The sequence below is a fragment of the Trematomus bernacchii genome, unplaced genomic scaffold (genome assembly GCF_902827165.1).
Source record: "Trematomus bernacchii unplaced genomic scaffold, fTreBer1.1, whole genome shotgun sequence".
Classification (NCBI taxonomy): Eukaryota; Metazoa; Chordata; class Actinopteri; order Perciformes; family Nototheniidae; genus Trematomus; species Trematomus bernacchii.
In genome coordinates, this window is record NW_022987582.1 from 9,521,876 (window position 1) to 9,549,407 (window position 27,532).

The 27,532-nt window shown below is 39.7% G+C and overlaps 1 protein-coding gene across 1 annotated transcript in view; it reads right to left on the reverse strand.

The window, feature by feature from the left end:
* Positions 1-27,532, reverse strand: part of LOC117480538 (CUB and sushi domain-containing protein 3-like) — a 217,382-nt gene that overhangs the window by 111,895 nt on the left and 77,955 nt on the right. Inside the window, 9 exon segments of the mRNA XM_034127877.1 lie at positions 10,755-10,871; positions 16,804-16,998; positions 17,312-17,499; positions 18,792-18,930; positions 19,926-20,117; positions 21,422-21,624; positions 22,719-22,845; positions 24,879-25,070; positions 26,984-27,140. Of these exon segments, the coding sequence (XP_033983768.1) occupies positions 10,755-10,871; positions 16,804-16,998; positions 17,312-17,499; positions 18,792-18,930; positions 19,926-20,117; positions 21,422-21,624; positions 22,719-22,845; positions 24,879-25,070; positions 26,984-27,140 (1,510 nt within the window).

Genomic DNA, 27,532 nt, shown 5'->3' on the forward strand with positions numbered 1-27,532 from the left:
TCTTAAAGAAAATTGAATTCCCAAATTCATCCGGTGTGTGGTATGGCTGTTAGACACACTATTCAGAAAAGCAAGATCTCATCTCATAAATACTAATGTGTTGCGTCAGCAAAACATTAACCTTGAAAAATGATTATGCTTAGACTTTCACTATTTTAATATCACAAATAATAGTAACACTTTTTAAAATGTTTGTAAATTAGATGTAATTATAATAACATAATAACATTATAACTAATACAAATGCTAGAAGTTACTGTCAACACAACTGAATTAAATGTGTCATCAAAATAAAGTAACAGGTTTACAACTAGTTAAAGTAGCCACTCTAGTTGGTATAAATGCAGGTTAACTATAATTGGATCAAAATGTGAGGAGCAGACTTCCAATGACCAAAACTGCTAAGTACAAAGGAAGGCTGTTTTTGGCCAGTAATAGCTCTCGCCAATGTGTTAGCTACATCTGCATGCCCAAAGGCAAAATACACAAGACCCTCATGAAAAGGTGTAAACAACACACTGGTAACAGAGGCAATTGCGAAAGGTAAAAAATGGCAGCATATGTTTTGTCCTTCTGGCTATGAATTATGGAGCAGCTTCCTGTCGTCTTCACTTAAGCAGTAGCAGTTGGGCTCTCCTCTGGCATGTAGCCTCGCAGTACAGCACTGTAAAACTGTTATACCAGCCACATAACTAAGACGGACACCACAAGAGAGAGAGAGAGTGAGAGGCAGAGTAAGAAACAAAACTGAGAGGCAAAGCACCCCTAACAGCCAGTGGAGGCAATGCTGCAATGGGGGATTGAGCTGATCACAAAGCAAACAACTACATTCAGGGATCAATTATTGTCATTCTGCAAAAAATGTGTTTATAAAAAAGGTGCCTTTAAAATGACTGAACTCACAATGGCCAAAGTCAAATGACAACCTGCACACATGTTTTGACACAAGAAAGGTGAACTCACACAGAGCAGCACAGGCATAAATGTTTCTTTATCTGTTGAATAGTGAGGCTGTCTATGGCTGAACCAGGGTCTGAATAAGAGATGATTTTCCCCTTAGGGACGGCTCACTGCTGTGGTATTAGCATACCAACACCGTGCTGTGTTTAATAGGCTGCTCTCCCCTGCTTTGTGAACACAAACACACACACGTCACACACACACAAACACGAGTACACACTCTCACAAGTACAGCGTTGCTCATTTCTGCCTCTAATCCAAAGCCAGCCATGCATGACTCCAATCTGCTCCTTTGCTGTAATCACGTCCAGATATTAAGTCAATAAATCATTGTAAACTTGTTACCTAATTTATGCAGGACTATGATGAATCTTTTGTCCTCTGGGCCTAGTCATGGTAGTGTAACTTAATGCACTTGAACAATGGACAACATGAATTATCCCACAGCATTAAGTCGCTTTAGTCGGACACCACTTTGGGTATTAGATGATGAGTTTCATGCATTTGTATATCCTATATCGCTATGCCTGCTGGGCTTAGGTAATGAAAAAAAAAGTATAATTACAGGTTGATCCAAGTCTCATGTGATGGTAATCTAATTCTCCTACAGTTTGAAAGAAGCTGTGATGGTTTCTTCATTCCTTGGGGGCTTTCTGACAGATATGAATGGTATAGGGGACTGTTTAAATGAACCATATAGGATTAAAGCAATACATTCTGGATGATCATATATAAGGATTCATTTACAGGATAGAAAGGGGTTGTAAAGAGAGCACCGTCACATACATTTAACACTTAGAAATTATCTTCATAAAATACACCTAGCAAGAGTTGCATAAGAGATTTTTATGTCAAAACAATCTAAATTATTTGAGGCATGAATGCAACAAAGGAATGGTTTCTACTTCTTGGTACATTCTGACTCAATACACACAGTTTCTAGAGATATTTGCACGTGCATTCACACTATGAAAATCCATTTGCCAGCACATCTCAAAGGTGCTCCATTAGGCTGGGATCTAGAGAAAGTGCAGGGAAGTGTAGGAAATTAGGATCACTGTCATGTTCCTGGAACCATTTTGGGATGATGAGTGCTTTGAGACTAGTCTTGTCTCAAGTATGCATGCGAAAAAAGTTTCGACGGTTGGGTCTAAATGGTGCTCAGGTGGTATTAAGAGTAATGTGTGCCAAGAAAACACCTGGCACTATTACACTACATAAAAACATGTATATTGTGTAGCTTCCAAACCAACGTATTTGCTTTAATTCATGAGAAAATCAAAAAGTTTACATTTAGTGTTTTAAAACACGTTTGACATTCCTACTGTATACTGTGTCCTACTAGGGCATTGCGTTCCAAGAATTCAGGGTTGTTGGTTGTTCCTAGAGTCTCTAAAAGTACAATGGGAGCCAGAGCCTTTTCTTATCAAGCTCCACATTTGTGGAATCAGCTTCCAGTTTGTGTTCGGGCGGCAGACACCCTATCCGTTTTTAAGAGTGCGCTTAAGACCTTCCTTTTTGATAAAGCTTATAGTTAGGGCTGATTAGATTCAGCCCCTAGTTTTGCTGCTATAGGCTTAGTTTGTCGGGGGACACCTTACTTCTTCCTTCTCTCTGTCTGTACCTGTGTACTCTCATGTTCCGAATAACCCAGCTTCCCCAAATTTCTTTCTTTTTGGTGTCTACATACGCCGGGATGTTGCTGTGGTCCTGAGTCCTGGATCGCGAGCCCTGGATCTTGAGTCGTGGCTGTGCCTATTGCTGTGGTCCTGGATCATAAGTCCTGGATGGATATCCTCGTGGATTCATCTTATTATTACATACACATGCATTTCCAAACATTTGGACTACCTATGTTGCAAATGTATCATCTTTTCAATTTACACACGGCATCTATTGCACGTCTGTCCGTCCTGGGAGAGGGATCCCTCCTCTGTTGCTCTCCCTGAGGTTTCTCCCATTTTTCCCTTTAAACTGTGGGTTTTCTTCGGAAGTGTTTCCTTGTACGATGTGAGGGTCTAAGGACAGAGGGTGTCGTATTGTCATACTGATATTCTGTACAAACTGTGAAGTCCACTGAGACAAATGTAACATTTGTGATATTGGGCTATATAAATAAACATTGATTGATTGATTGATTGATTCATGCCGAATGATCAACATTCACTAAAAGACAAGGCTTGTATTTTTCTGTAATAGTTTTGTGATCCTATTATTCAAATATGACATAAATGTATCTTTCCATCGCAAAGTAGTATCACTGGAAAGTATGTGATTGGGTACTCATTTCCTGTGCAATATTTTAAATAATTGTTGAAAAAATTAAATATAATGAACACCACAAGTGTAATTGCTGCTTTTGAATTTGATAGTGTTCCATTTTCTGCAAAGAAAGTTGCATTTAAAATATGTTTAATAGCAAAAACTGGAATCCTGGTAATGAATCACTTTGATTGTGAATTGTCAACATAAAGCTGACGGTAAAATAACACATTTATAGGTGGGGCAGAGAGGAAAACTCAAATGTAAGGGCTCCCCTATAAAAGGGAAATCAAGTGCAGGAGAGGCTGGCGTATAGATAACATATCCGTTTGGCGTTACCGCCCCCACACCAAAAACTTTGGCTCCACTTTTCTGTTTTCTTCTGGCTTCCTATCAACTCAGCTTTTAGGACCTTTCACCGTCAAAAACAAGGGCGTGTGCTGCAGACAGGCTCATTACTATAAAGCAGAGAAGAGAAATGTCATCATCTTAGAAAGGCTATTTCAGTCCATGTCTCTGTCCCCTTTGCTATTTGATATCCCTCTACAAAATGAATGAGTATGCCCCAATGGAACATATTTTTTTGGTTGTGTCAAGTTGATGGTATGCCTGCAAGGAATACAAATCCCAGTGCAAGTTTGAGATCCTTTTGTATGAATTAGTGTATCTTGCCTATATGTACACTGGTACTGTAGCAACAGGTCTTATTGAATAAAAATATACATTGCGTACCAGCATCTATGATCTTTTGTCTCTCTGAGCAGCAACATAGATGTTCTGTACGTTCGGTATGGTTGGTTGGGTTCAAATAAGCAAGTCCATAATGCCTCTGCAAGTATAGGTTTTCTCTGTTGCTATGTTACCCTATACAAACAAATATGCTCCTGGATTGCCTGCGGGTTATGTTTTTCAGCAGCATTACTTTTAGTCCCAGGTATGGGATCTCGGAGGTTATCATTGTCGCCTCACAACATGACGGATTCATGTTATTTCAATGCAGTCAAACAGCTGATACCACTGGACAATTTGGCTTTATACAATGTGGTAAAAGTAGTGTATCTAGCACCTAGTATTACAATATTTATATGAGCAATGATGTATACTATCACAACCATTAATTACCATTACAGGTTTACCACATTATATTTCACTGGATATGGATTTAAAAATAAATCTATAAAAACAGAGATTATTTTCCTGTGATGTAATTATTAAAAATGTACTACCTAGACGACTGGCTAACCACTCAACCATGTGAATTATTGGAAGATTGTGAATTAGATTACCACTTTCTCCATGTTTCAGGCATGAAACATATTTAGCATAAATGCAAACAAAGCTACCTTATGTATATGGCTAAATTGCAACAAAATCTTGTACATCGATTATTGGTGACATTCTGATCTGTATGTTATATGGAGTGTAACAGTAAAAGCATAGGCTCTAGTTCTCATGTAAAATTATAAAACTAATAATCGAAAATATAAATGAATTTGGCCTCTCTCTCCATCTGCCCTTCACTCTGAAAGGGACAGGGAAAGGGATTTGATCCAACAGTCAAGCTGAACGAGGCCCCCCAACGTCAAGTTTCAGTGAAGTCAATTATTCTTTAGGTAAGATGAAGAGGACATCTTGTGAGAGGGTAAGCAGAGTGTACAGCCAGCATATTTGCAAACCATCGTGGTGAATAAAAAATGCGGAAAGTAAAAAGGACTCTTTCTGTCAATGTTCTGAAAGTCTGGTGACAGGATTCTATACAGCCCCAGCTTTTCTCCACTTCTTTTTATGCATCCAATTAAACAACTACTACCTGGCATTTTGCTTATAGTGTTGTAAAAGAGTAGCTGTCATTTATATGCAGCGCCATGATTAAATGTAAACCACTGAAACGTTTAATGTTTAGTGTTTGGTTGGATCTATTACAATTCTTTGAATATCATATTCACAACTGTTTTCATTAGTGTATAATCACCCGGAATTAAATATTGTGTTTTTTTAGCTTAGAATAAGCCTTTCATATCTTCATAGGAAGAAGGTCCTTCCATGGAGCTCACCATGTTGCACCGCCATGTTTCTGCAGAAGCGCAAAACAAACAAACCAACACTGGCTCTAGAGGGGTCCTTTTGCTTGTTTATGTTACCTGAAAGCCACAGTAGATTTCCTGTAACTCCCAATGTAACTGGAATGTAAGCCCATGTTCGCCTACAGCCACTGTTTTGGTTACAAGTGCCTGAAGGCAAAATATGCAAAAAGTCCATGTAAGCTGTTAAAGACACCTGCAGCATAGGCAGAAGCAAAAGTTAAGGAAAATGTCAGCATATGTTTGTCCTTCTGGCTATGAATTATGGAAGATCTACCTGTCGTCTCTGCTTTGTGGCAGTGCAGGTCTTCTGAGACCTTGGGCTGTGACAGCATACACAAGCCTCATTTACAGAAACCAGAGGGATTGTATGACAGCACAGACACATATATTTTTAATGTCGCATTATCACAGTGAAATTGTATCAGCCTCTTTGGCACGGAGTATGTGGCTGCACCTTGGCAGAACCTGCAAACAGTCCATTAGGCTTCTATCTGGGGTAAAAAATCTCCTCTCTGTGGACTGAAAGCTGTAAGTAATGGTCACCTCGAGAGAGAAGAGAAAGTAGGACGACGTAAAGGATATGTTCCCTGCTACTTTAACCACAAGTTCTGGATGTACCTTCTACCATCATGATTTTTACTTGTTGACTTGAAAAAAAAGTGTACAGACACTCAACGGGTAAACAGCATCTCATTAACTTGAAAAATATAAGTTGTCAAAACCAGTCAATGCAGCCTTTCAACTGAGTGCTGGACAATCAAATTTGACATACACAATCCAGAGACAAATCTACGTGGAAAGCCTGTGGATGTAAGAAGAGTACTGGATACAGCATTGGTCTTGTCCTTTCCTAAAAAAGCAAAAAATTGGCTTGACTGTTTGTATACAAATAACAAGATCACCTGGGGACTTGGGCCCATTGAGCATGGGTACTGGTTTTGTCCTTAAACCCCGCCTCCAAATCTGCTCCATCAAAGCCTGGAATATTGATATATCAACAAAAAAATATATATATACAGACTTCTCTTTTCCCATGTAAGTCAATTTGAGAAACTATATTTGGGCCCACATGACGTCACAGACTGTCAAAGAATGAACACTGTTTGGCCACTACAAAAGTCTTTAACACCAGGCTCATTTCCTAGAAGCTTGGTAACGCCCTATAGAAAAAACAAGTTCAAGGTGGGGCCGGATCCGAGTTCACAGTTCATATTAGGTTAATCACACTGAGAGTCGTGTATCAACTGTGAACTGATGCAGACAGACACGGTAATGGTTTTGTGTGGGATGTAGCAAGTCATGTACCAAGGTGGCCCCAGGCATTATCTTACTCTCCAGCGAACATCACTGATGAGTCAACAATCAGCCCCCAGGGTCAACGTTCTTTATGATCGCTCTCAGCAGCACTCTGTTTCTCTCCCCCTGTTCTCATTCCCAGTCTCGCTCATTATAACTTTCTCACTCATTATCACTCCCTCCGTCCAACTTGTTCTTTCCGAGCCTCTCACATTCGACCAAGATCTATGTGCTTCTTTTTCGTCGTTAGACTCACTCCCTTTACCGTTCGTAGGCTCTCTCTCAATCATTCTCTGTCCATCTTGTTACAGCCCAGATTTATTACTGCAATCTGTCAATGCTGCCGTCTCACCCCCTGACACATTTTGTGGCAAACGGCATGCATATGTTGATTTTAGTATTATGTAGGCACATACACTGGAGCGATAAAAAAAGCCTTAAGCAGATAAACAGAAGTGACTAAATGTTTATGAATTTATATTCCCAAACGACTCATTATGCAACTATTGTAAAGTCAACCATAAATACATAGAGTTATGATGGTTATATATCTGCTACATGTCAAGAGCTGTAGGAATATATAGTGATACTATTTCAGAGTGTTGCGAGGAGAACAATAAGAGTTACATTTTAAACCTCAGTCATGTGAATGGATTCTGACAATTATATCAATTTTATGAGATTTTTAGATCCAAAGTAGATTTTCAAAGGTTATCTACAAAGCTAATGATATTTAGGCTTAGTGTAGCTATATCTCATTTGGGGATATTGTATGCACAATTCAAAAGAAAAAAGCACATGTTACATTACAAAAGAGAAAGTAGACAGATACAAGACATATGGGTAATTGGAAGAATAGTGCTCCTCTCTGAAGCCATCACACCTTCACAAAGGATGCTGTACCAAACAAACAAATCCTCAAGGCTAAATACAAACAATACAAAGTGCGAAAAAAGAATCAATTTACCTTGAAGCTTACTTTGGCATTTTTGTCATAGATAAAATGTGTCCACATGTTTTGTATCATTAATTTCAGCCTGTTTACCAGTGCACACAATTAGATGTCAAAATATTTCAACTGTCAGTCTCCCTGTTTTTACGTAATAACATATTATGCAGTGGTGAAAGCATAAGGCAAAAAAGTTGCACACGAACCAGCGGCCTTGATGTAAACAAGAGTGAATTCCTGTGGGGCATTGTATGTCTGTATGTTTACAAGCAGTGCCCAAGGCAAAGGTTGTGTGAAATGAATAATTCATCGGTTTTAAAAAAGGAGGCGATTTATTGTTTGAAATATGACTACAACCATTAGTTCTGACAGAATAATTAAACATTAAAGGGCAAGACAGATGCACATTGTACCTTAATGATGTCTGAATGGTGCAAACTAGAATAGGATATGCACAGTTCATAAGTATGAGTGCTGAGCTACCAAAACATGATGGCTCACCAATGATTCTAAAGCCTTTTTACTGCCTATGCTCTGTGTCGACTGCCAGATCAATTTTTTCTCATAATTTGTATGATCATCAACTGGAATTCAGCGCATATATGTCTACTGTACAGTATATGAACATGCATGGGAAGGGAAAGAGAATACAACTTGGTATCTAAATGTGTGTTATGGGGGACCAGCGAGTCCTATGCAAAAACAGACATTTATTTGTATGATTGAGGGGATGCTTAGGGCAAAATTGAACTAAATTACACTGTGGCGCATTATGATGTTGTGGATGGATGTTTATTATGTGCATACATTATGTTAGTATAGTCAGCTGCAACATTTGGCATGGCAAAAGGCTGTCTAAAGGAAAATGGAGACAGATACAGGGAGGTATGCACCCATCCAAAGGCTCTGTTCAATCAGTCAGACAGCACGACAGCTTGTGCAAAATACATTACATCAACACCAACTGTTACTATGATACCACTAAAGTAAATACCTGCCAACCTCCATAACATGTATACACTTACACAACTCTCTCAGCAGACAACCTGAGAATCATAAAACACACAGTGTAAACCGTGCATTGAGAAAACCTCAGCAGATAAACAAAACAAAACGAAGAATCAGCAATTGGATCTGATCTGTTGGCCCCAGGGGGCAATCAGTTTTCATGGTTGTTTAAAAACAAAGACCTACAACAATAAATACAAAGAACTACAACAACAAATAACTTAATAATATCCCCACCAAAATGTAGTTGTGATCTGCCTGCTAAAGTAATACATCTGAATACTGATCAGCCTTACAGGAGGTAAGCCCTTATACGGATGGCTGTTTGCCAGTCTGGCAACCACAGCTCAAATGTGATGTCAGGCACTGATATGATCACATATACAAACAACAATAACTGAGAGCTCACAATTGATTCAACTTAAATGGAGAAAGACTAACCCAGTGTACCTCAGGCTAGGGGGGGGGGGGTGCTAGTGACTTATCCGACCGGCCCACATCATCCGACATCGTTTCGCATAAGCATTTTAATATACACATCCTTGTACCTTTGCAGCAAAAAAAAAATACATCCACATAATACTGAAAATCCCCCCCTCCAAAGCCAGACCTGTTTAAAACTCTTGTGTCATTGGGCCAGAGTCCTGAGTTTTCCCACTGACCTATACCAGTTTAACCAGGTTGACATAATGTCTCAAAGTCCTATAGCACGCCATCGTTCATGTTGGGGACAGACTGGGACACACGTTTGATTGTTTCCCCTAGGCGCTTAGAAATTTCAATTACCTGTATACCAGACGCTGAAATGTGATTTCTGTTATCACACTGTCTACAGGCTACACTCAGCTGCCAAGCTTCTACAGAGAATAGAGAATGTATCCATGTTCATTTTTAAACGGAGGTTAAAAACACACAAAAATGGACACTCCACATGCATTACTTGTCGGTACAGTACATTACTTTTCGGTAACTGAATGAAAATAAATGATGTTGCAATATATTGTACTGTATACCCTGACTGTACTGTATACCCTGACTGTACTGTGTGTATACCCTGACTGTACTGTGTGTATACCCTGACTGTACTGTGTGTATACCCTGACTGTACTGTGTGCAAATATGCTCCATTTTGTCATTACAGAGCATTGTTTTTCACAACTCGAAGCCATGAGATGTTGGTGGAGCTGCATTGTCCGTTTTAGTTAGATGTTATATTCAAGACGCATATTTCTAGTGAAATGAAGGGCACATTGCTTTAGGAAACAGAGTGTAGTATTCCTTTTGTACATCATAGTTGTTGTCTGAACAATTTCAATTTGCTCTACCTGGGCTGTGAAACCCACTTGCTTTGTTGGTCTACTCATCAAAATACATTTCCCTCAAGTCACGCCACAGAAGCCTTGTTCATAATCAGAGGGACTTTTCACTAGCCTTCGTGCCTGCACTCCCTGGAATAAATTCACAGGCCCAGGTGGGAATGTTGCTTGGCGACTCTCACAGTCCATTAAGCTCTGCAGGGAGTTTGAGCAAAGGCTGCATTTAAATGCAATATTTATTTAGAAAAAAAAAAGATCTGTGGAAGCCTGGACTCCATGAGCAGTGGGAGATGGCAACAGAGGATGTAAACTGTTGAGCTGGATCATCACACAGGGGATTAATCTGTGTTTCATAAGCACGGGGCTTTACGGAATCAAAACCTCAGCCCACGGTTTTTGCAGCTCTTTAGGACAAACATGGAATATTGAGCAAAAGTACATCAAGGTTTTCCTTCAGATCTTTGCTGCATTATGTATGTCCAGTCTTGGATAAACCTTGGAATTTGCTTGTCCCATCTATTGCCCACAGCCATCGTCTGTTTGACCTTACGAACGGAGCATTTTTTTTTTGTCAGCACAATCATTTTTTAAACCTGATACTATTCTGCTTGAACGCCTCTTGCAAGCAAACACTGACATTCTTTAGTTTGTGTTCAAAGTCATACTTTAGAAGGGAAACAGCCTGCAGCAGTCACCCAACATTGTGTTGGTTTAGAATATACTCTGTCCTCATCTTTTACAGAAAGACAGACACGTTTCTCACTTAGCCTCCTCCTTTCACTTCATTGTAAAATCATTTCTGGAAACCGACACCACATAAGAAGCTGTTGAACAGACTTACATATCCCACTCTGTGAAAATAATGCTTTGAAAGCTTACCAAAGTCCCCTGGAACGTAGATGTCATAGACACAGCTTTGGCCTCTGGTGTAATTATGTGGGTAGTTTGGAGACAGCACAGTTCCTTCTGAACCTGTGAGGTGACCTCCGCAGGGGGCTGTCGGAACAGGAAGGGAAGAGAGAGAGAAACAGTGTTACCAGATTACAATACCAGAAAATGTGTTTGAGCTGGAAAAATGCAGAGGTATGCAATTTATATCACAAGTGACATCACAAGCATGGGCGTCGCAGCTATTATATGAGGGTGGGACAAGTCCCCCCCACTTTTTCAAATGATTAGTTTAGACCCCCCCACTTTTACTATGCGGAAAGTCCGTGAATCGGTCTATCCACTCGCCGCACTTTGTAGAGCGCTGTGTCAGTGCTTCACTATCAAATGAAATCCATTCCACTTGCTTATTGAGAGAATGCCCAAATCAATGAAACTCCGTACCATGTTTTCACTGCTACTTTGTACCAAGGCAGATTCTCACATAGCGCGCGCATGTTCAAGGAGTGTTGTCATAGTTGGACAGCTCAGATCTGTTGTATGAAGCGATGCCGGTAGCGGAGGTAAGGCACACACACCAAATGTTCAGGAAATGGTTAATACAGCGAAAATCAAAGCTGACGATCTCTTGGTTTGATATGTTTTCTCCCCCAGACAACATGGACATAAGAACATTTTTTTCAAAGAAGAGGAAAGTAAGTCATCAGCTGGTAGCAGTTAATCAGTTAACAGTGATGGCGGCGTCTCACTTCTGGAGAGGAGTTTCGTCTTTATGTCATGATAGAGAAATACAAATACTGAATAGTTTAGATGAGAAAAGGCATCGAAATGCCAGGTTACTAGTATTTATCATGTAAACAGGGAACATGAATAACCCGATCTCTCTGTGCTCATGTAAACACCATATCCCCAATATGATCATAACCGGGATAATACTCATGAACGGCTTACTGATGTCCATGTAGAGACGCAGTCAGTGTGTTTTACTGGAGCCTCAGTTCGATAAGAGATTATTTTCTGAGTTCTTTAACTTAGGTACTCTCTCTCAAAATGGTAATGTGCATTATGTTTTAATTATACTTCTTATCATTCAGAAGCTTTGTGTGTGTGTTTATGTTTTACTGAGTGCTTATAGGCTATTTCCATCCCAGTATTCAGTTAACTATTTATTTGCTGTGCACATTACATAGACTAGCTAATATTCTACCTACTGCTTGGGACTTTGAGTCTTCAAAATGTCCAATGTCACAGACTGGGACTTACTTTAGAGTCAGTTGTATTTACATTCAGTATGACTTGTTATGATTCAATGTGAAAGAGTATACTGCTCAATAAATAATTATCACTTCACCACCTCTCTTGACATCTAGGCACTTGAGAGTGAGTCAGAGGCAGAATACAGGGACAGTGGAGAGAGGTCCATTGCTGAGGTGAGTGATGAAAGGGAAATGACAGTTGAGAGTAAATTGTGATGTGGACTCTCATCCCAGGATTTTAAGGAAATCAGTGGGGATATTGAACAGGAAACATTTCAGTCAAGGGGCATCATATGACCAATATAGACAGAAGAGCAACATTTATTTGAACATTTAAGTCAATGATACCATTCCTAGGTGAACTTAACATCCGTATGGAGTCAGATCAGTCTCAATATTAATAAATGCTCACAGAAGGATTCACAAATGTATTTTGCGATTTATATATAAATGACTCTCCACAACAATATCTCTCAATGCACTCACAAATATTTATTGTTGTATATAAATGTACAAAAAATGGGCATTTAAACTGCTTTTTATTAATTCAAAGACAGCTCTGAATTAATAATCAAATATGTTTCCTTTCTTTACTACTGGATGAAATTACAAAATGTACCCATCAATTTCCTCATGCTAGTATAGCCACATACAAGTATCAAACCACCTGTTAAAATGCACCAGAATACAGGAAATCTATTTTTTTTTTTCCGCCCCCACACCGCCCGTTAAAAATGTCCCCCCCACATTCAGGATGCTTCCTACGCCCATGATCACAAGTGACTTGGAAAATGACTTTTGAACTTTTAGCTGCTGACAAATATAATTTTGGCCAGCAAACCAATAAAATTTGACACGAGAGAAACTTTGGGGACATTTTCAAAAGGAAAGTGAATTGTAAAATGACAGAGAAGGAAGTCGGAGTTGTGTTTACAGGGATAAATCCTAAAAGAAAAACAACCTGCAAGGAAAAGTACTTTTTGCCTTCAAAATACATGAAAACACCATCAATCAACAAAATACACAATCACAAGAGTTCCACACGCCTCGACTTTAATCAGCCCATATCGCCCAGCAGCATGTTTTGAGAAAGTTGTGTTCAACTCCTCAGCTGAAACACGCTTTCCCTCAGAGGACTGTGCACATTCCAAGTCCAGTTGCCCTTGCTATGACACTCTTGGACATGCATTTACAATCTTGTTTAGAACTATAAAAACTGTATGTATAAAATTGGAATGTTCGAAAAGACTACTATTCATGTAATTATGCAGTAAAGAGGAACACAGTGCTTCTAACGCCAGAGGAAGGTATGAGGGTGCCATTCACAAGGGGGATCAAACACATGTAAAAGAAAAAAACAACTATTAGCTCTAAACCAAAAGTCATACCCCTGCAAACTTCCTAAATTCCTAAATATAAGCTGTGGTGTGATCTGCACCTGCGTTGCATCTTAGTCCTTTCTGGAGCTGTTAATGATGTACCTAATGTGCCAAGTGGTCCTTTAACGTAGTAGCCTCAGACCTAGAAGAGGGAGCCATTATGTGGGGGAGCCTCGACAGTAAACAAACACACACTCATTTGTCGCAGGGAGCCTGTCACCAGCTGCTCTGAACCCCCCGTGGGCCACACTATGCACATGTCACTGCTGTTTCATGGACCAGCACAGGAGAAGATGAATAAAAGTGAAAAGAGGCGCTAATCTAGGAAGATGGATCAGCAATTTATCCACATTTGGTCGTTGGAGTAATTAAACATACCGGTGTGTGATGACAGCAGTGGGACTCTGATTCATGCTGATTTGTCAGACAGAATGGGAGCCATAGTGTCGTGTTGGGTGAGGAATTTGAGAAAGCTGCTGTTGAGAAGGAGGTCACACTATACTGTCAATCTGCAGCAGGTGAGAGCCGCATTACAGAATGGAAGGGATTCTCAAGATATGTTTTAATGGCCCCATTCTAGTAGGGGAGTGTAATGCAAAGGAGAAGTGGTTACACTGCAATTCCTTATAAAATACATTTTTTATTCTGAAAAATGTCATGAATATGATGATTATGATATTCAGGTTGCCATTTAAGATGTTCATGTATACATTTAATTTCAAGAAGGCTCAGAATACCTTAGAAATATATGCTGTATAATTTCAAACAAACCGAAATGCAGATGCAAATCCAAGAGGTTCCAATGTGTTTACATTTTTATGTTATTACATTTGACCCAAATGTAATTTTGACCCAGCTCTGCAATCCACTTAGACAGACATTGGATCTAATGGATGCTAATACAATCTTCTCAATGTATGTATGAGATGCCAAAATGTGGACAGACAATGGACTCAATAGAAATGTAAAGTATTACTGTCAGAATAACAATTAAAGCCTAACAACTGCTGATACCATATTTGATTGGTTACATTTGGGTATTAAGAACCGCAATTTGTTTTCACTCATCGGTCGTTTGCACATACAGTACCTATTAGTACAGCAGATATGTGAAGGAATTGTGCTTTTGATGATAAAAACTTGGCACACTGTTAGAGCATGCCCTAAGGTAGATTTTTGGCTATAGGGCCATCGCATATTTGTTCAATGGCGCCATTTGTTGTTATTTTACCAGTAGCTTAGGATCTAGAACACCTAGGATCTTGATTCTGGTGGCTAATCCTACATTTTCAAGGATGAGGAATGCAGTGGTACTATTTACAACATGCTAGAATGTAGCTAACTACATGCATCTGGTATTCAGGGAACAAAATACACAGTAAAACTATTAACATATTTATTATGGTGAAGTAATACATGTTACATAATATATATGTAATGTTACAGGTTTTCAACTAAATGCAGAGTTAGTTCTGAAAACACAGTCCACCACAGTGGCAAAGGGCAGTGCACTGAATTGCTGCCTTGAAACATTTGCATTGTCCACTGCACCCCTTTTTGCATCCACAGTGATAAGATAATATCAACCAATAATGTCAGCCTGAATCAGTTTTGTTATCCATGGTCTGAAATGTACATCTTTGAAAATATACACTGTGAACTTTGTGAAGAAGACCCGCTCCCTATGTAGATATAAAGAGGCGAGCTAATCTAAGCTCCCAAAAACAATGAGTCTCAGCTTTAGCTGAATACACATTATTAATGAAAACAAAGTTATAAATCGTAAATTGAACCCAAAATTCCACACAGTGTGCCTTTAGAGTTAATTGTGTTTTTTGCTTCTTTGGGAAATACTCTCAACTTCAGTTAATTGCTAAGAAATGTGAAGGCACAGCAGCTGACCATATGCTGGGGCAGCTGAAGCCATTACATTTAGCCTCTGGGCTGTTAAGCCATGAGCTCAAATTTGGTCTCAAAGTAAAACTAGAGTGATGCTGGTGGACATTTTGGTAGTGCATGTAACCTAGGGCTGTTCAGTAAAGTTACACAGGTGCCAACTGTAAAAGTAATGAATTGCTCCCTGGAGTGAGAGCCCCTGTTCCCCACAGCTGAAAATGAATAGTAATTCCTCCTTGGCAGGTCGCATACTTTGAGGAGTATTAAAAATTGTGTAATGCTACAAGATAGAGATTGGTCGTTATCTTTAAATGCCTCCCATCTTTTCTCACTTCTCCCCTTGACACTGGGTTCACAGAGATACGGAAAAGCTTAGGGGGTTGACTTACACTGAAGATCTGGCTGTGAATAGTGAACAGTTCATATTTGCTATATTTTGTGAACACATTGTGAAATTGTAAAACTATAAAATTCCAACAGAACATTTTATGAGGTTGCCTCAACTACTGTTTTGTTCACCATAAGCTAATTCTGCAGACTTAGACTCTACAGAACCATCAAACATTGTGACTCTTTTATATTTCCAGTAACAGAAAATAAAACATTGTTTAAAGTATTTTATTTGACTTAATCACAAAAGGTTGACTAACTTCTTGCGTAGTCAGTGCCTTGTATATCAAGAATATATTTACATTGCTTTCGTTCACACTCCATTTCTTTCAAGATAATTACACTGCTTAGATTAACTGAAAGTTTAGTGTTTAAAGAGTTTTCTTCTCATGACGTCTGAATATACTAGGGGTGTCATTTTAAGATTTTAAGGTCATGATTCAAATCCATTTTTCGTTTTTGAATTGTTATGATTGTTATGTTGACTATGAGTCTTGATTTGGAGAGTTCTTATCATTTAATATTTCTAAATTGTCATTAAAAGGATGCAGGGTATCAAGTGTTCTTATAACTTTGCAGAAGGATTTTGCAGTTGTTGTGTCTTCCCTCATCTCCTACTTAGGCAATGACTGTGCCGTCTGGGAACGTGCATCTGCTGGCTTAAACTGTGCTGTGTCCTCTTTGAGCTTCAAGCTCCGCTTTCCTTTCTCAAATATGAGAAATGTAATGTTATTTACCCTTTGAGTGTCTCATCACTAACACAACACACACACACACTAAGACCTGACATACACAAGTCTAGAACGTTTTAGTACACAGAGGGTTTTTTTGTTCAGTCTACACATAATGAAGGGACTCCCTGCCTTTCATATAATGAATGTTTGTAATGACCACACCAGGCTTGAACATAGTGTGTCTTCTAAATGTACATTTTTTATTTATTCATATTTAAAATGAACAATAAATGATCTACATCAATAAAATGTACACCACACATAACTCATTTTGACACAGCAGAGTCCCAGTTTCACTCAGTATCAAATATTGACCAAACAGCTGCAGTGCAGCTCTCTGCTACTCAGGCTTTCTGTTAATCTAGAAGTGTTGCCTCTCACTCACCTTGACAGCTCGGTTTGGCTCTGTCCCACTCTGGTCTCTTGCTGTTGCCCATGACACAAGTCAGAGTGGAGTAGCCCTGTAGCAGGTAGCCAGCCTCACAATGAAATGTCACCATAGATCCCAGCTTGTAGTCAGTACCCATTCGAGAACCGTTCATCATATTCCCTGGATCAAAACACGCCTCCCGCAGTTTTGCTGCCAATCAAAAGAACAAAGCTTTTAGAGCAGTCAGAAGTGTTTAAAATGAGTGGGGTTTCTAATTAGTAGGTTCAAATAGTTATTCAGGCTGCAAGTGTTTATTTAATGTAACACTACCTAACCTGTTTTAAAGCGGTGGGAATAGATACAGGCTATTTTCACAGCTTGCATTACCATTAGAAAGAGTAGGTGTGTCAAGTAGCAAACTTTAAACACGTAATGTTTACGTGTCATGTATATACATTTCCATCTAAATATCCCTTGCTTTAATATGAACACATTCTGTTTAAAAAAAAACGTAAAGGTCTACCTTTGTATTCCAAATAAAAGCCGGTGTAGCTCACAGAGCCATCGCTGCGAAATGCCAGGTACATGAAGTTGGAAGTGCTCTCAATCTTCTCAGGAAGTTTACTGTCTTGGAAACTGCCAATCAGATGAGCGCTGCTGTCTGGCCCATCATAGATATACAGGAAATCATAGTTGGGCTCAATACTGAAACTGTTACAAATGAAAGAAACACATAAATGAGATAAAACAGTTATTATTTTGCCCAATCTTAACCACCAGATTGTATGCATTAGGGCTGCAAAATGAGTGTGCACCTCAGTGCTAGGAGTGAGTCATGCCAAGCCATTTGTTTTGCATCTCAAGACAAAGAGATAAAAAAAGATATCTCCCCCAAGAGGTGAGAAGAGATTAAATTGTTGTGACACAGCGCTGGCACACAATCTACCCAGACGGCAGTGGCAATGCTGTGTGAAAAGATCGTTTCATATTGTAGCGCCGTATATCAAATCAGATGCCGCAGTGAGAGAGAGCAGCGCATTTGTTTTCAAAATAATGAGCATGGTTTATGACAAAAATGTAAATAGCTTGGAGATAATTGCATTTGAGTTGGATCAAGGCAACTTCAATTTAAAATCATAACTCCATCCTTTCATTTGGCATTCCCATGGGAGAAAGCAGCATTGTGCTAACTCTATTAGATGTTTGTTTTGAAGGACAAAGTTGAAAAAGAAACATGGTGAGAAAAAGGGAAAGTGGGTGGGAGTGCAGATCGAGGCAATGTACGCTGCTTCTCCAGCTCTTCATAAAAACGACTAGAAAAAAAACAGTCAAGAGCAACAGGGTCCATGAAAAGTACCCTCAGGCCCATCCGTGAGTTTGCTCTGCCAGTATTGCTGCTCCATATTTAGATTGCAATTAATAATGTAAGGCTTATGGTCTTAGTGTGATTTAGTCTAGGAAATTAGTTGCACTCTTATCACACTTCTGCCTGCAATATACAGTTTTTTAGAAATCTTGTTTCACCACATTTCAGCAAAGTGGCAGGATAGCTGCCTTCTAGATACCGTATCTGTAGAGGCACTTCTGCTCCCCCCTATCTCCCAACACACCTGGACTCCAGCTCAGGTCCTCTGCTTTAACACACATGGCCAACTTTGCTCAATACCATAATGTTATAGCTGGTTCCACTGCAGAAAACAGGCAATTCCAAGGCACAACCTGTGCCGTCTAAGTTACTGGACCATGTACATGTACCTAAAGGCCATCATTTTTTTTTCCAATTAAATGAACTTGCGTGATCCACACGTGCGAGGAATGTCTCAAACACCTTTGCTCTAAAGAATAAATAAAGCAACTGTGACAAAATACGTCTGTTTTTCCACATATCATCTGGATATTAAGACATCGAGTTTCACCATAATTTAATTTAATGTTGTTATTCCTGATGTTTTGACTCAAGCAACTAAAGAATGTAAAATTGCATTTGAAGCAGCTCAACTTACCTGATGAAAGCCAAGGAAATGACATAGTCAGAGTGCACAGCAATAAGCCAGTCACAGTCTTTGCTGTGTGGGTAGGGGTTTGGGTAGTTTGGAGAGAGGATGAATCCTGAAAATCCAGTCACATTTCCACCACAAGGAGCTTGAGAGAAGAAAAAGGAAGAAGCAATGGATGAGGCAGAGGCACACAGTGGTCAAAAAGTGTCCTTGACCTGCTGCAAACATCTTTAGTTGAGCTTGATTATTGCTCCTTCCTACATCATCTTACTAAATGTTTCCTACCATTGATATGTGACTCTCAGATCTCCTTGGGACTGACACAGATATGAAACTAACAAGATATTAAGACAACTTAATTAAATAGTGCGAATTGACATTTATGCTCTATGATTTAGTTGGCTGGATTATATTTATATGATTAAAAAATGACATTTTGAGTGCCTCAGCATGTCAGAGGATACTCTAAACCTTAAATCCCCACAGAAGGCTTTTCTTGTCATTCTTTGAGTTTGATGAATCAACTGCCAGCTTGCTTCACTATGAAGAACTTTTAGTAACATGATGATGAGTATATTGCTCTTAAGCTCCAAAAGGAAAGCTGACATTTAAATCATGTTTTCACTCATAGAGACTGGACATGTAATCTTGAAATTGCAAAAGCGAGACAAATACCTAGGCCTTTTATGGCCAGGAAACAAAACCTCAGACGTGTTGGCAGCGACATCCAAGTTTCTTTGGACCTACTTGGTGTAATTATTTCTAATTGCATTGTTAAGTAATTAGCTGTTAAGCTCTAATAAGACATTGTTCTCTGGAACGATAGTGGAGAATACTCAGTCTTTGAAAGGCTAGTGAAGTGGATTTGTCCACATAAGACTTGGCACCAACTCAAACATATCTGAAGGGTTTTGTTTATCCTGCCCATATTCTTCAGACATCACTGAGAGAGAATTAGTTTCTGCTACAGACACTAAATAGAAAACTCCCCTGCTCACTATTCCTCTCAATATCTTTATTTTGTAACTCTGATCCTGCAAACTTCCCTCCTTCTCTCCCCCTCTCCTTCCATCCATGTACCTCTCAGTCTCCCCCGTACTTCTCCCCCTCTCTAACTCAAACCATGTCGCCCTCTCTCACCGATGCAGCTTGGAGGGCTGGGTTGCCAGTAGTATCTATTTTCCACTTGGATGCAGGTGATTCTGCTCTCCCCCTCCAATTCATATCCCGGATCACAAGAGAAGGTCACCGAGTCACCAGGCTCCCGCCCTTCCCCATTGCGACTACCATTCATGGGAATACCTGGATCTCTGCAAGCTGTCGCGAGCGAACCTGAGGGGCAAACACACACACATGCAGAGCGCAGGGGATCAATGATTGCATGAGTGAACACGCATGCACACACAAACAAGGAGTTTCATATCTCACGGTAGACAGCTGTCAAGCTGAAACTGTGGTTTGAACACTGATATCAGAATCCTGCTGTGTTCGCCTAATCTGTTTCTAAACCACAGCTGTGGAGCCCAGATGATCTGGTCAAATCTGATGGATTCTTCAAATGTTCCCATCTAGACAGACGTTATTAAGAGACTTAACACAGTTAAGTATATTGAAGTTTGGTGTTGTAAGTAAAACATGATGAAAAAAAAAAAGATCAAAGTATTAAAAGGAAATGGTTATCATATTGTGTACATTGTATGTGATCATTATAAGACAGCACACTGTATTTTATTATCTAATCTGAAAATGTAGGAGCAAAAACGAGTCAATACGTTTAACAACTTTGATAGAAGCGATCATAATAGTTTAACTTATAATTATAAAGATACACTTGACCTAATTTCTACATAGACAATGAATGTTTGTGTAACCATCTTCGGATTGATGGAATAAAGTCATTCAACTTAAAAAACAAGGCTTATTTTCTGTAGAAATCGTACTGCAAATTGCTATTAAACTGAAAATACTTCCAATCCTAAGGAACATTATAGGTACCATCCACAAGAAACAGTCACTCATTGCAGAAGGTCTGCAGAAATTCACTTAACAAAACCAGATATTCACCCTGAAACCACCAGCCGTGGGCAATCCAGGAATGTAAGTGCTGTATGCATCTTCAGAATCGATTCTCACTTAAAACAGGTGCAGAGTCCCAATGTAATTGATTTCAACATTATGCTTCCGTGCCGGTTTACTAGAGTAATGAATCAAATTAATACCACTCAAACATAGAACTGCTGTACTTATTTACTTGGTTGGTAAACTATTCATCAGCAGAACATGAGTGCTTGAGTAGGCTAACAGCAGGGAACTGTAGAATACCTGGGACTCACTGCTCATCAAAGCATGGTTAAAGGTTACATACAATTCAAAGAGTTCCACAGGGCATGAGGAAATGTTCAAATTAAAAGCTTCAGTTTGAGAATTTCATTATTTTGGAGACATTGAAATCCACTTTGTATTAACCTTTAACATACTCCTTACGAGCTAGGCATACTCTGTGGAATATACACTTAATGTCTGTACAAATAGACATACTACGTTTTATACGGAGACAGTTTGATATCATTACATTTCCAAAAACTTCAACTCCTCAAAGAGACTCTTACAATGAGCAAACAACAGGAAATACTTACTGGAGAAGTCGATGGCAAAGCCAGACTTGGTTATATAAAAGTCAGTCTCAAACTGTATGGTGACGATGTTGAGAGTGGAGTGGATGCCCTCAGGCAGCAGCGAGCCGCTAACCTCCCTCAGAGACATCTCGTTCTCAGGAGGCCCATCCCACACCTTCAGGATGTCGTGGGACGCCTCTGTGTCGAACGCAAGGAACTGGAGACTGCGAAAGACACAAGAGATTGTTAGCATAGGCTTTTAATTAATTCAGTCAGTTAAAGTTTTTAAAATATGATCAGACTGAGACGAATTAAGCTTATATGACACTATATTCAGTCAGGAAATAATGTGATGTGCATTTTGAAAACAAGTTTTCTAAAGAAGGCAAGTAAAATGAGTGCTGAACTTAAATTGAGTTCAAAGGAGAGATCTATCTATTAACTGTGTCCCCTGCTTTCGGTTATTTCAGTTGAGATTTGGTATCATCAATCAGTTCCTGCCAAAGTTAGAAATATGAGAGCACAGACTTATCTGCGATCTCATCAAGAGATAGCCTGAAGCAGGTCTTGTGACAAAGAATGTGCGGCTGACTTTATGAAATCATACCATGTTTACTTCGACCTCTAAGTCCCGATGGGTTTTATTTCACAGTAATACGTAGGAGCTCTCAACCAAAAAAAAAATGCTTCCATGTCCCTGGAAAATGCCTCTGGGTGCTGTCACAGCGTCTACAAAGTCCCTCTCCCAATCATTGTTAATGGAGCTGCTGCAGGCTGTTTCTCTTGATGACATCTTGCTTTAGAGGAGACTTGTTCATGTTTAAAATCTTAACTGAACTTTGTAACGTCTCATGAAAACCTTTAAGCTATTTTTGTCTTTGAAATTCAGGTCAAGTAAGGATGACCTCAGATAATGTTAGATGTATTCAAATCAACTCACATCTGTTTACTTTTAGGCAATTACTTTGTGAATCAATTGCATGAACCATGTAAACGTCAATCAGATTCCCTTCAGTTTTATTATACAAATCCATTTAATCTCATCCAATATACAGTATATAACTCCTTTTAGTAGACTAATAACTTAAGGCCCAATTATATTCTTTTGATAAGAAATGACACAAAATACAATTTGCATATTTTGATAAATGATTGCAAATTGTAATTTAAATATTGAATATATTATAAGGTTTTTCTAGGAAGTTTTGAATACATCAGTTATACAGAGCTAATAGCAAAAACATTTCTTATACAAAAGATACAGTACAGTTTATGCAATATATGAATATACAATAATGTTATTAGCACAGTGAGTTACCTGACAATGTTGCCAGAGTTGACCTCAATGGTCCAGGTGCACCTCAGATTGTTGTCGTAGGGGAAGGGATACCCAGGAGACAGGATTCGCCCGGTAGACTCACCTTTGAAACTCCCACCACACTCCGCTGCATGCACACATAAAATACATAAACTCAACCATGAGAAAATGGAGATGCATATACACAAAAAAAGAGCTTAAACCGCTTGTTGAAATACAGAAAAACTGCTGTCAAGGTCTTAGCTCACTGCAGCTCTGAGTCTACAATGAGGACTAATGAAAAGCTCTGCTGAAAATGATTTCCTTTTACTAACAGGTAATGGGACTTTACAGACTTCCTGTCTTGAAAGAGAAAGTCACAGATGCAAAACAAAACTTTTCTTGTCTGTAAGTATGCCTCCTAATGATGCCATTAATTTACTTTAAAAAGAATGTGTCCGAAGAATATTCAGGCTGGGTCTTGCATGGCAGGAAGGACACTGCTACAAATGACTGATGGAATTTTTGTAAATCATCCAATCTATGTTGTCTCTCCCCTGGTTATCTTCTTGCTATCTATGATACAGAACAAACTGCTCTTAATTAATAGGAAAATTGCATTAGATTGCCACAGTGGTAGGCTATAATCAGGATCCTAACAGCAGGGAAATGTAAAAGCCCTGGACAGGAGCCAGAAAGTAACCCTGGAGAAATGGCTGGGAATCCCATTTTACATTCAGCTCACAGATGTAAAGCTCACTATTAATATTGACCATTCAGTTATCCAGCACTATTTAACAGTTAATCAATAGACTGGTTTACTTTTTTGTGATGTTATTGAACATGCCACAATGCCAGAGCTAAGCCATTTTTACCCATAAAGGAATAAATACATGTTTCATTGATAAAGGCGGAAGGACAGAGGCGCATTTAAAATGCAATTCCGCACACGTCCGGAATTTATAAATCATTTTGTACCTTAATCCATCACTGCTAGACATCAAGAAACAGACACTGCCTCACAACACCTTGCAGGCTCTAGCAGCGTGCAGGTAATAGCTTCATAATTTCTCTGTCTCAGCACGTTGTGAATATGAAAGTACAGCCAAGAATGTACATCATGTCCAGAACAAATCTGATACGAATGCTTTGATAATTATGCCTCTGTGCTGGAGAAATGCTCATCAATGACAATCGTAAAAAATTCAATAGCGATTCAGATTGTTCTTAATTGCTCTATACAGCCATGTCAGCATCAAGAACACACAGAGAGAGATCAATGATTTGTATTAAAGGTCCCATGTCATGCTTTTCCGGTTATTACCCGTCCCCTTGTGTGTTATGAAGCTCCTCACACACACACACACACACACTCTCTCAGCGGCGATACTGTGACGCGCTGGGGGGGGGTCCTAGTGGAGCCTCGCTGCAGCGAAACTGTGGCGCGCTTACACTGTAGGTGCGCCACGTTTGGGGGTGCGGGTGCTAGTGGAGCCTCGCAGATGGGGGTGCTGCAGCCCCCTCAGCAACCCCCCCTTCCCGCGTCCATTCGCAATGTCTCGCTGTTTCGCAGACCCCACGCAGCAAGCAGGAAATGAACCCAGCTCACACTGTCCGCTTTTCGCAGCAGCGAGCCGCGCAACGTCCCGCTAACACGGCACCCAGACCCCACGCAGCATTCTCATCTGTTTGTCCTTACTGGTATCATTTTCTGGTTGCCAACGCCATTGTAACACATAATCACTGATGTTCCGCTGTAACGGTGGTGGACTCATCAGAACAGAGTGGGCGAGCTGACCAATCAGAGCACAGTGGGCTCACAGGGAGGGGGGGGGGGGGGGGCAGGAGCTCCAACAAGCCATGTAGGACAGAGAGTGAATACACATACTGTACAGAGATGCTGTATGAGAAAACCAATGAGAGTTTGGAAAATTGCACAATGTAAATCTATTCTAGTAGACCTCAACAATGGAATTATGATCAGTAGAAATGGCCATGACATGAGACCTTTAAAACATCAGATGTGTTTATATTATATAGGGATAAATCCTTAAAATCAACACCTACAGTAGATGAGCAATGTTGACAATGTGCCTGGCCTGAATAATAATGTAACTACTACAGTAGGAGAGAAAAAAAGAGAATTGAATGGTCAAAGACTGCTTAGACAGAAAGGATTACCTATACAAGACGGCAGGAGGTTGTCCCATGCCCTTCTATCCCCAGTCATGCACTTGAGTATGCCACTGCCGTGCAGGGTGTAACCTTGGTCACACCCGAATGTGATAGCACTTCCAGCAAAGTGACCCTGGTCAGTGACTTTGAAGCCAAACTGCGGCACACCTGGATCATCGCAGTGGGAGAGCTCAAAGCCTGGATGAGAAACATTGAGAGGCAAAAGAGAAGGTCATAACGCAGGATAAGAATATGAGTTCTGGCAAGCCATTTTGTGAACCAGTGCCAAAATTCCTTTTTATCTAGAGAATGGGGTTGTCTTGCTTGTTAACAGAAAGCTGGTCATGTTTAAAATATTTGGTGAACATCTCTCGATAACCTAAAGAAAAAGAAGAAAATGATTAAACATAGAATCAATTTCCAGTTGTGGGTTGGTCTTACATTGTTATTATATTGCGTAGCAGTAAAAGATTCCATTTGGAAAATAGCACAAGTAAATGTTCACAATCAAATGTTTGATTGAATGCCGGCAGTTACAATTGAGAAACAGCCCATCCATTCGTAACACTTATATAAAATAAATGAAATGTACAAGTCACAAACAAGACAAGGTGTTGCAATAACTCTTAAGATGGCCATGTTTGAACTCTACCACGTTATATGTATTCCTCTCTTCCAGATACTAAATGCAAGTGTTCTGATATGCAGCAACAGTGTCCGCACATAAACCCAGCAAGGCTGATTTACGGCCTCTTCTCACAGCGAGGTCCATGCCCATGCCAGATGTTATGGCAGCATTACAAGTGTCATGCCCAGTATAAATCTCCTGCAGTTACTGCTCACATTTAGAAAATTACCTCTGCACTTCTGGTAGAAGAGTCCTGAAATCATGATCAGGTTTCATGTTGAGACTAGATTTAAGTTGCCCATATCCCACCTTCTCCTTGCCCTATTGCTTTTCTCACATCACTCAGACCTCTCCACATTTCAAAGGGCTATTCATTCTGGATGAAAAGACCAAGTGAAGACTGCACTTTGAGGTGGTTAAAGTGTTTGTATGCTGCCATTTACCTTGTGCACGTCTCTGGAAACAAATCTGAAATTATATCTAATTATGTGCTATTTAATTATGGCTAATTTTGTAACTCAAAAGGCTCTTCCGAACTAATTGTTGTTGCATTAAGATGCTGATGGCAACTTAATTACTTGTTGTAAATGGCTACACATAGCTGATTAATGTATATTTTATTATTATTTTGACAGGCCTGTCAGGCTGCAAAACCAAAACCATGATTAATGCTGAGCTGCACTCTATTGTAAAAAAGTTTTATTGGAACTGTAGTACAGCAGTTCGTACCTGGCACATTTGGTGTAATTATCACAGAGTGAAAATTGCCAGTTTGGGCCTCGTTACTTCAAGTTTGCTTAAAACGTATTCCCTTTCATTTTATTCAAGTCAAAACTGCAGTGTGACCGTTTCCATTCTAACTAACTGTGTTGAATTCTACCTTATAAAAACAGCTGGTAGCCAAAACGAATTTACAGAGCTCAAATGCAGGTGAAACAGAAAAACACTTTAAATTGAACTGCAAAATGCAGTGTAACCAAAACATTATCTCGTCACAGTAATAAATTAGAAACAGTTAGCAACAATACACAGTCAGCAAGCCAATTAGGGGGAGAAGCAAAACTCATCTATTACTGGCCCACTTATAGCAATGATCCAAACGTTCAATACACATGCACACACAAACTCACTGGTTTCAAACAATCCAAACAATAATTCACCTGCTTTAACAAGGTACAGTTAGGCTGGCATGGAAGCTAATTGCAGGAATAGAGCGCAAAGGAAAAGGGAGAAAATGGATTCACATAGAGAGAGGGAGAGGGAGGGGTGAAAAGAAAAGAAGCGAAATGTCCTGCAGGAATGGCGTGGAAACACCATGCTGTGTTTAATGGATACCCTGACAGTGAATGACAGTGAGGGTCAATTAAAACTTCCTTTAAAATGCTGCTCTTTGAGATGGCTGGCTCCTGAAGTAGAGCTAAATTCATCCACTTGGAAAAAGCTTTAGGGCCCTCCTCTCCCAGGGAAAGGAGCAGTGACTTACTTTGGTATATGAGCTGGAACCCCGCTGCAGTTGCCTCCTGGTCGGAGTAGAACTCCAGCCACAGATAGTTGGAGGTGGTGGTGAGGGACAGACCTTGCATCAGCGTGCCAGTGTACGAGCCAAGGAGTGCGGCGGCCCCGTCTTTACCATCATATGCCTGATCAGAGACAAAGAAGAAGAAGAACATGATGCTCTGCTGCACACTGAGGATTAAATCCCCATAATTAAGTAGAATGATAATATTAGGAATTAATTATTCATACTTAGGAAAGAGAGCCACAATTAAAAAGAAGCTATTAGTAGTGTATATCCTCTTTTATATGGCACATCTATTGCAAAACCAATAACCTAAATGAGATGTCAAATTTAGATTGGAGGGATGTTTCTTCCCATTGATCTGATACTGTGCATCTGTACAGCTTACAAGGCAGATGGGATTCATGATGTAAAAAAAGTAGGGCTGTCAAGTTAACGCACATTTTTTTTAACGACACTAATTATTTTAAAGTGCGATTAACGCATGTGTATTTGTCCTCGGCCCGCCCCGTA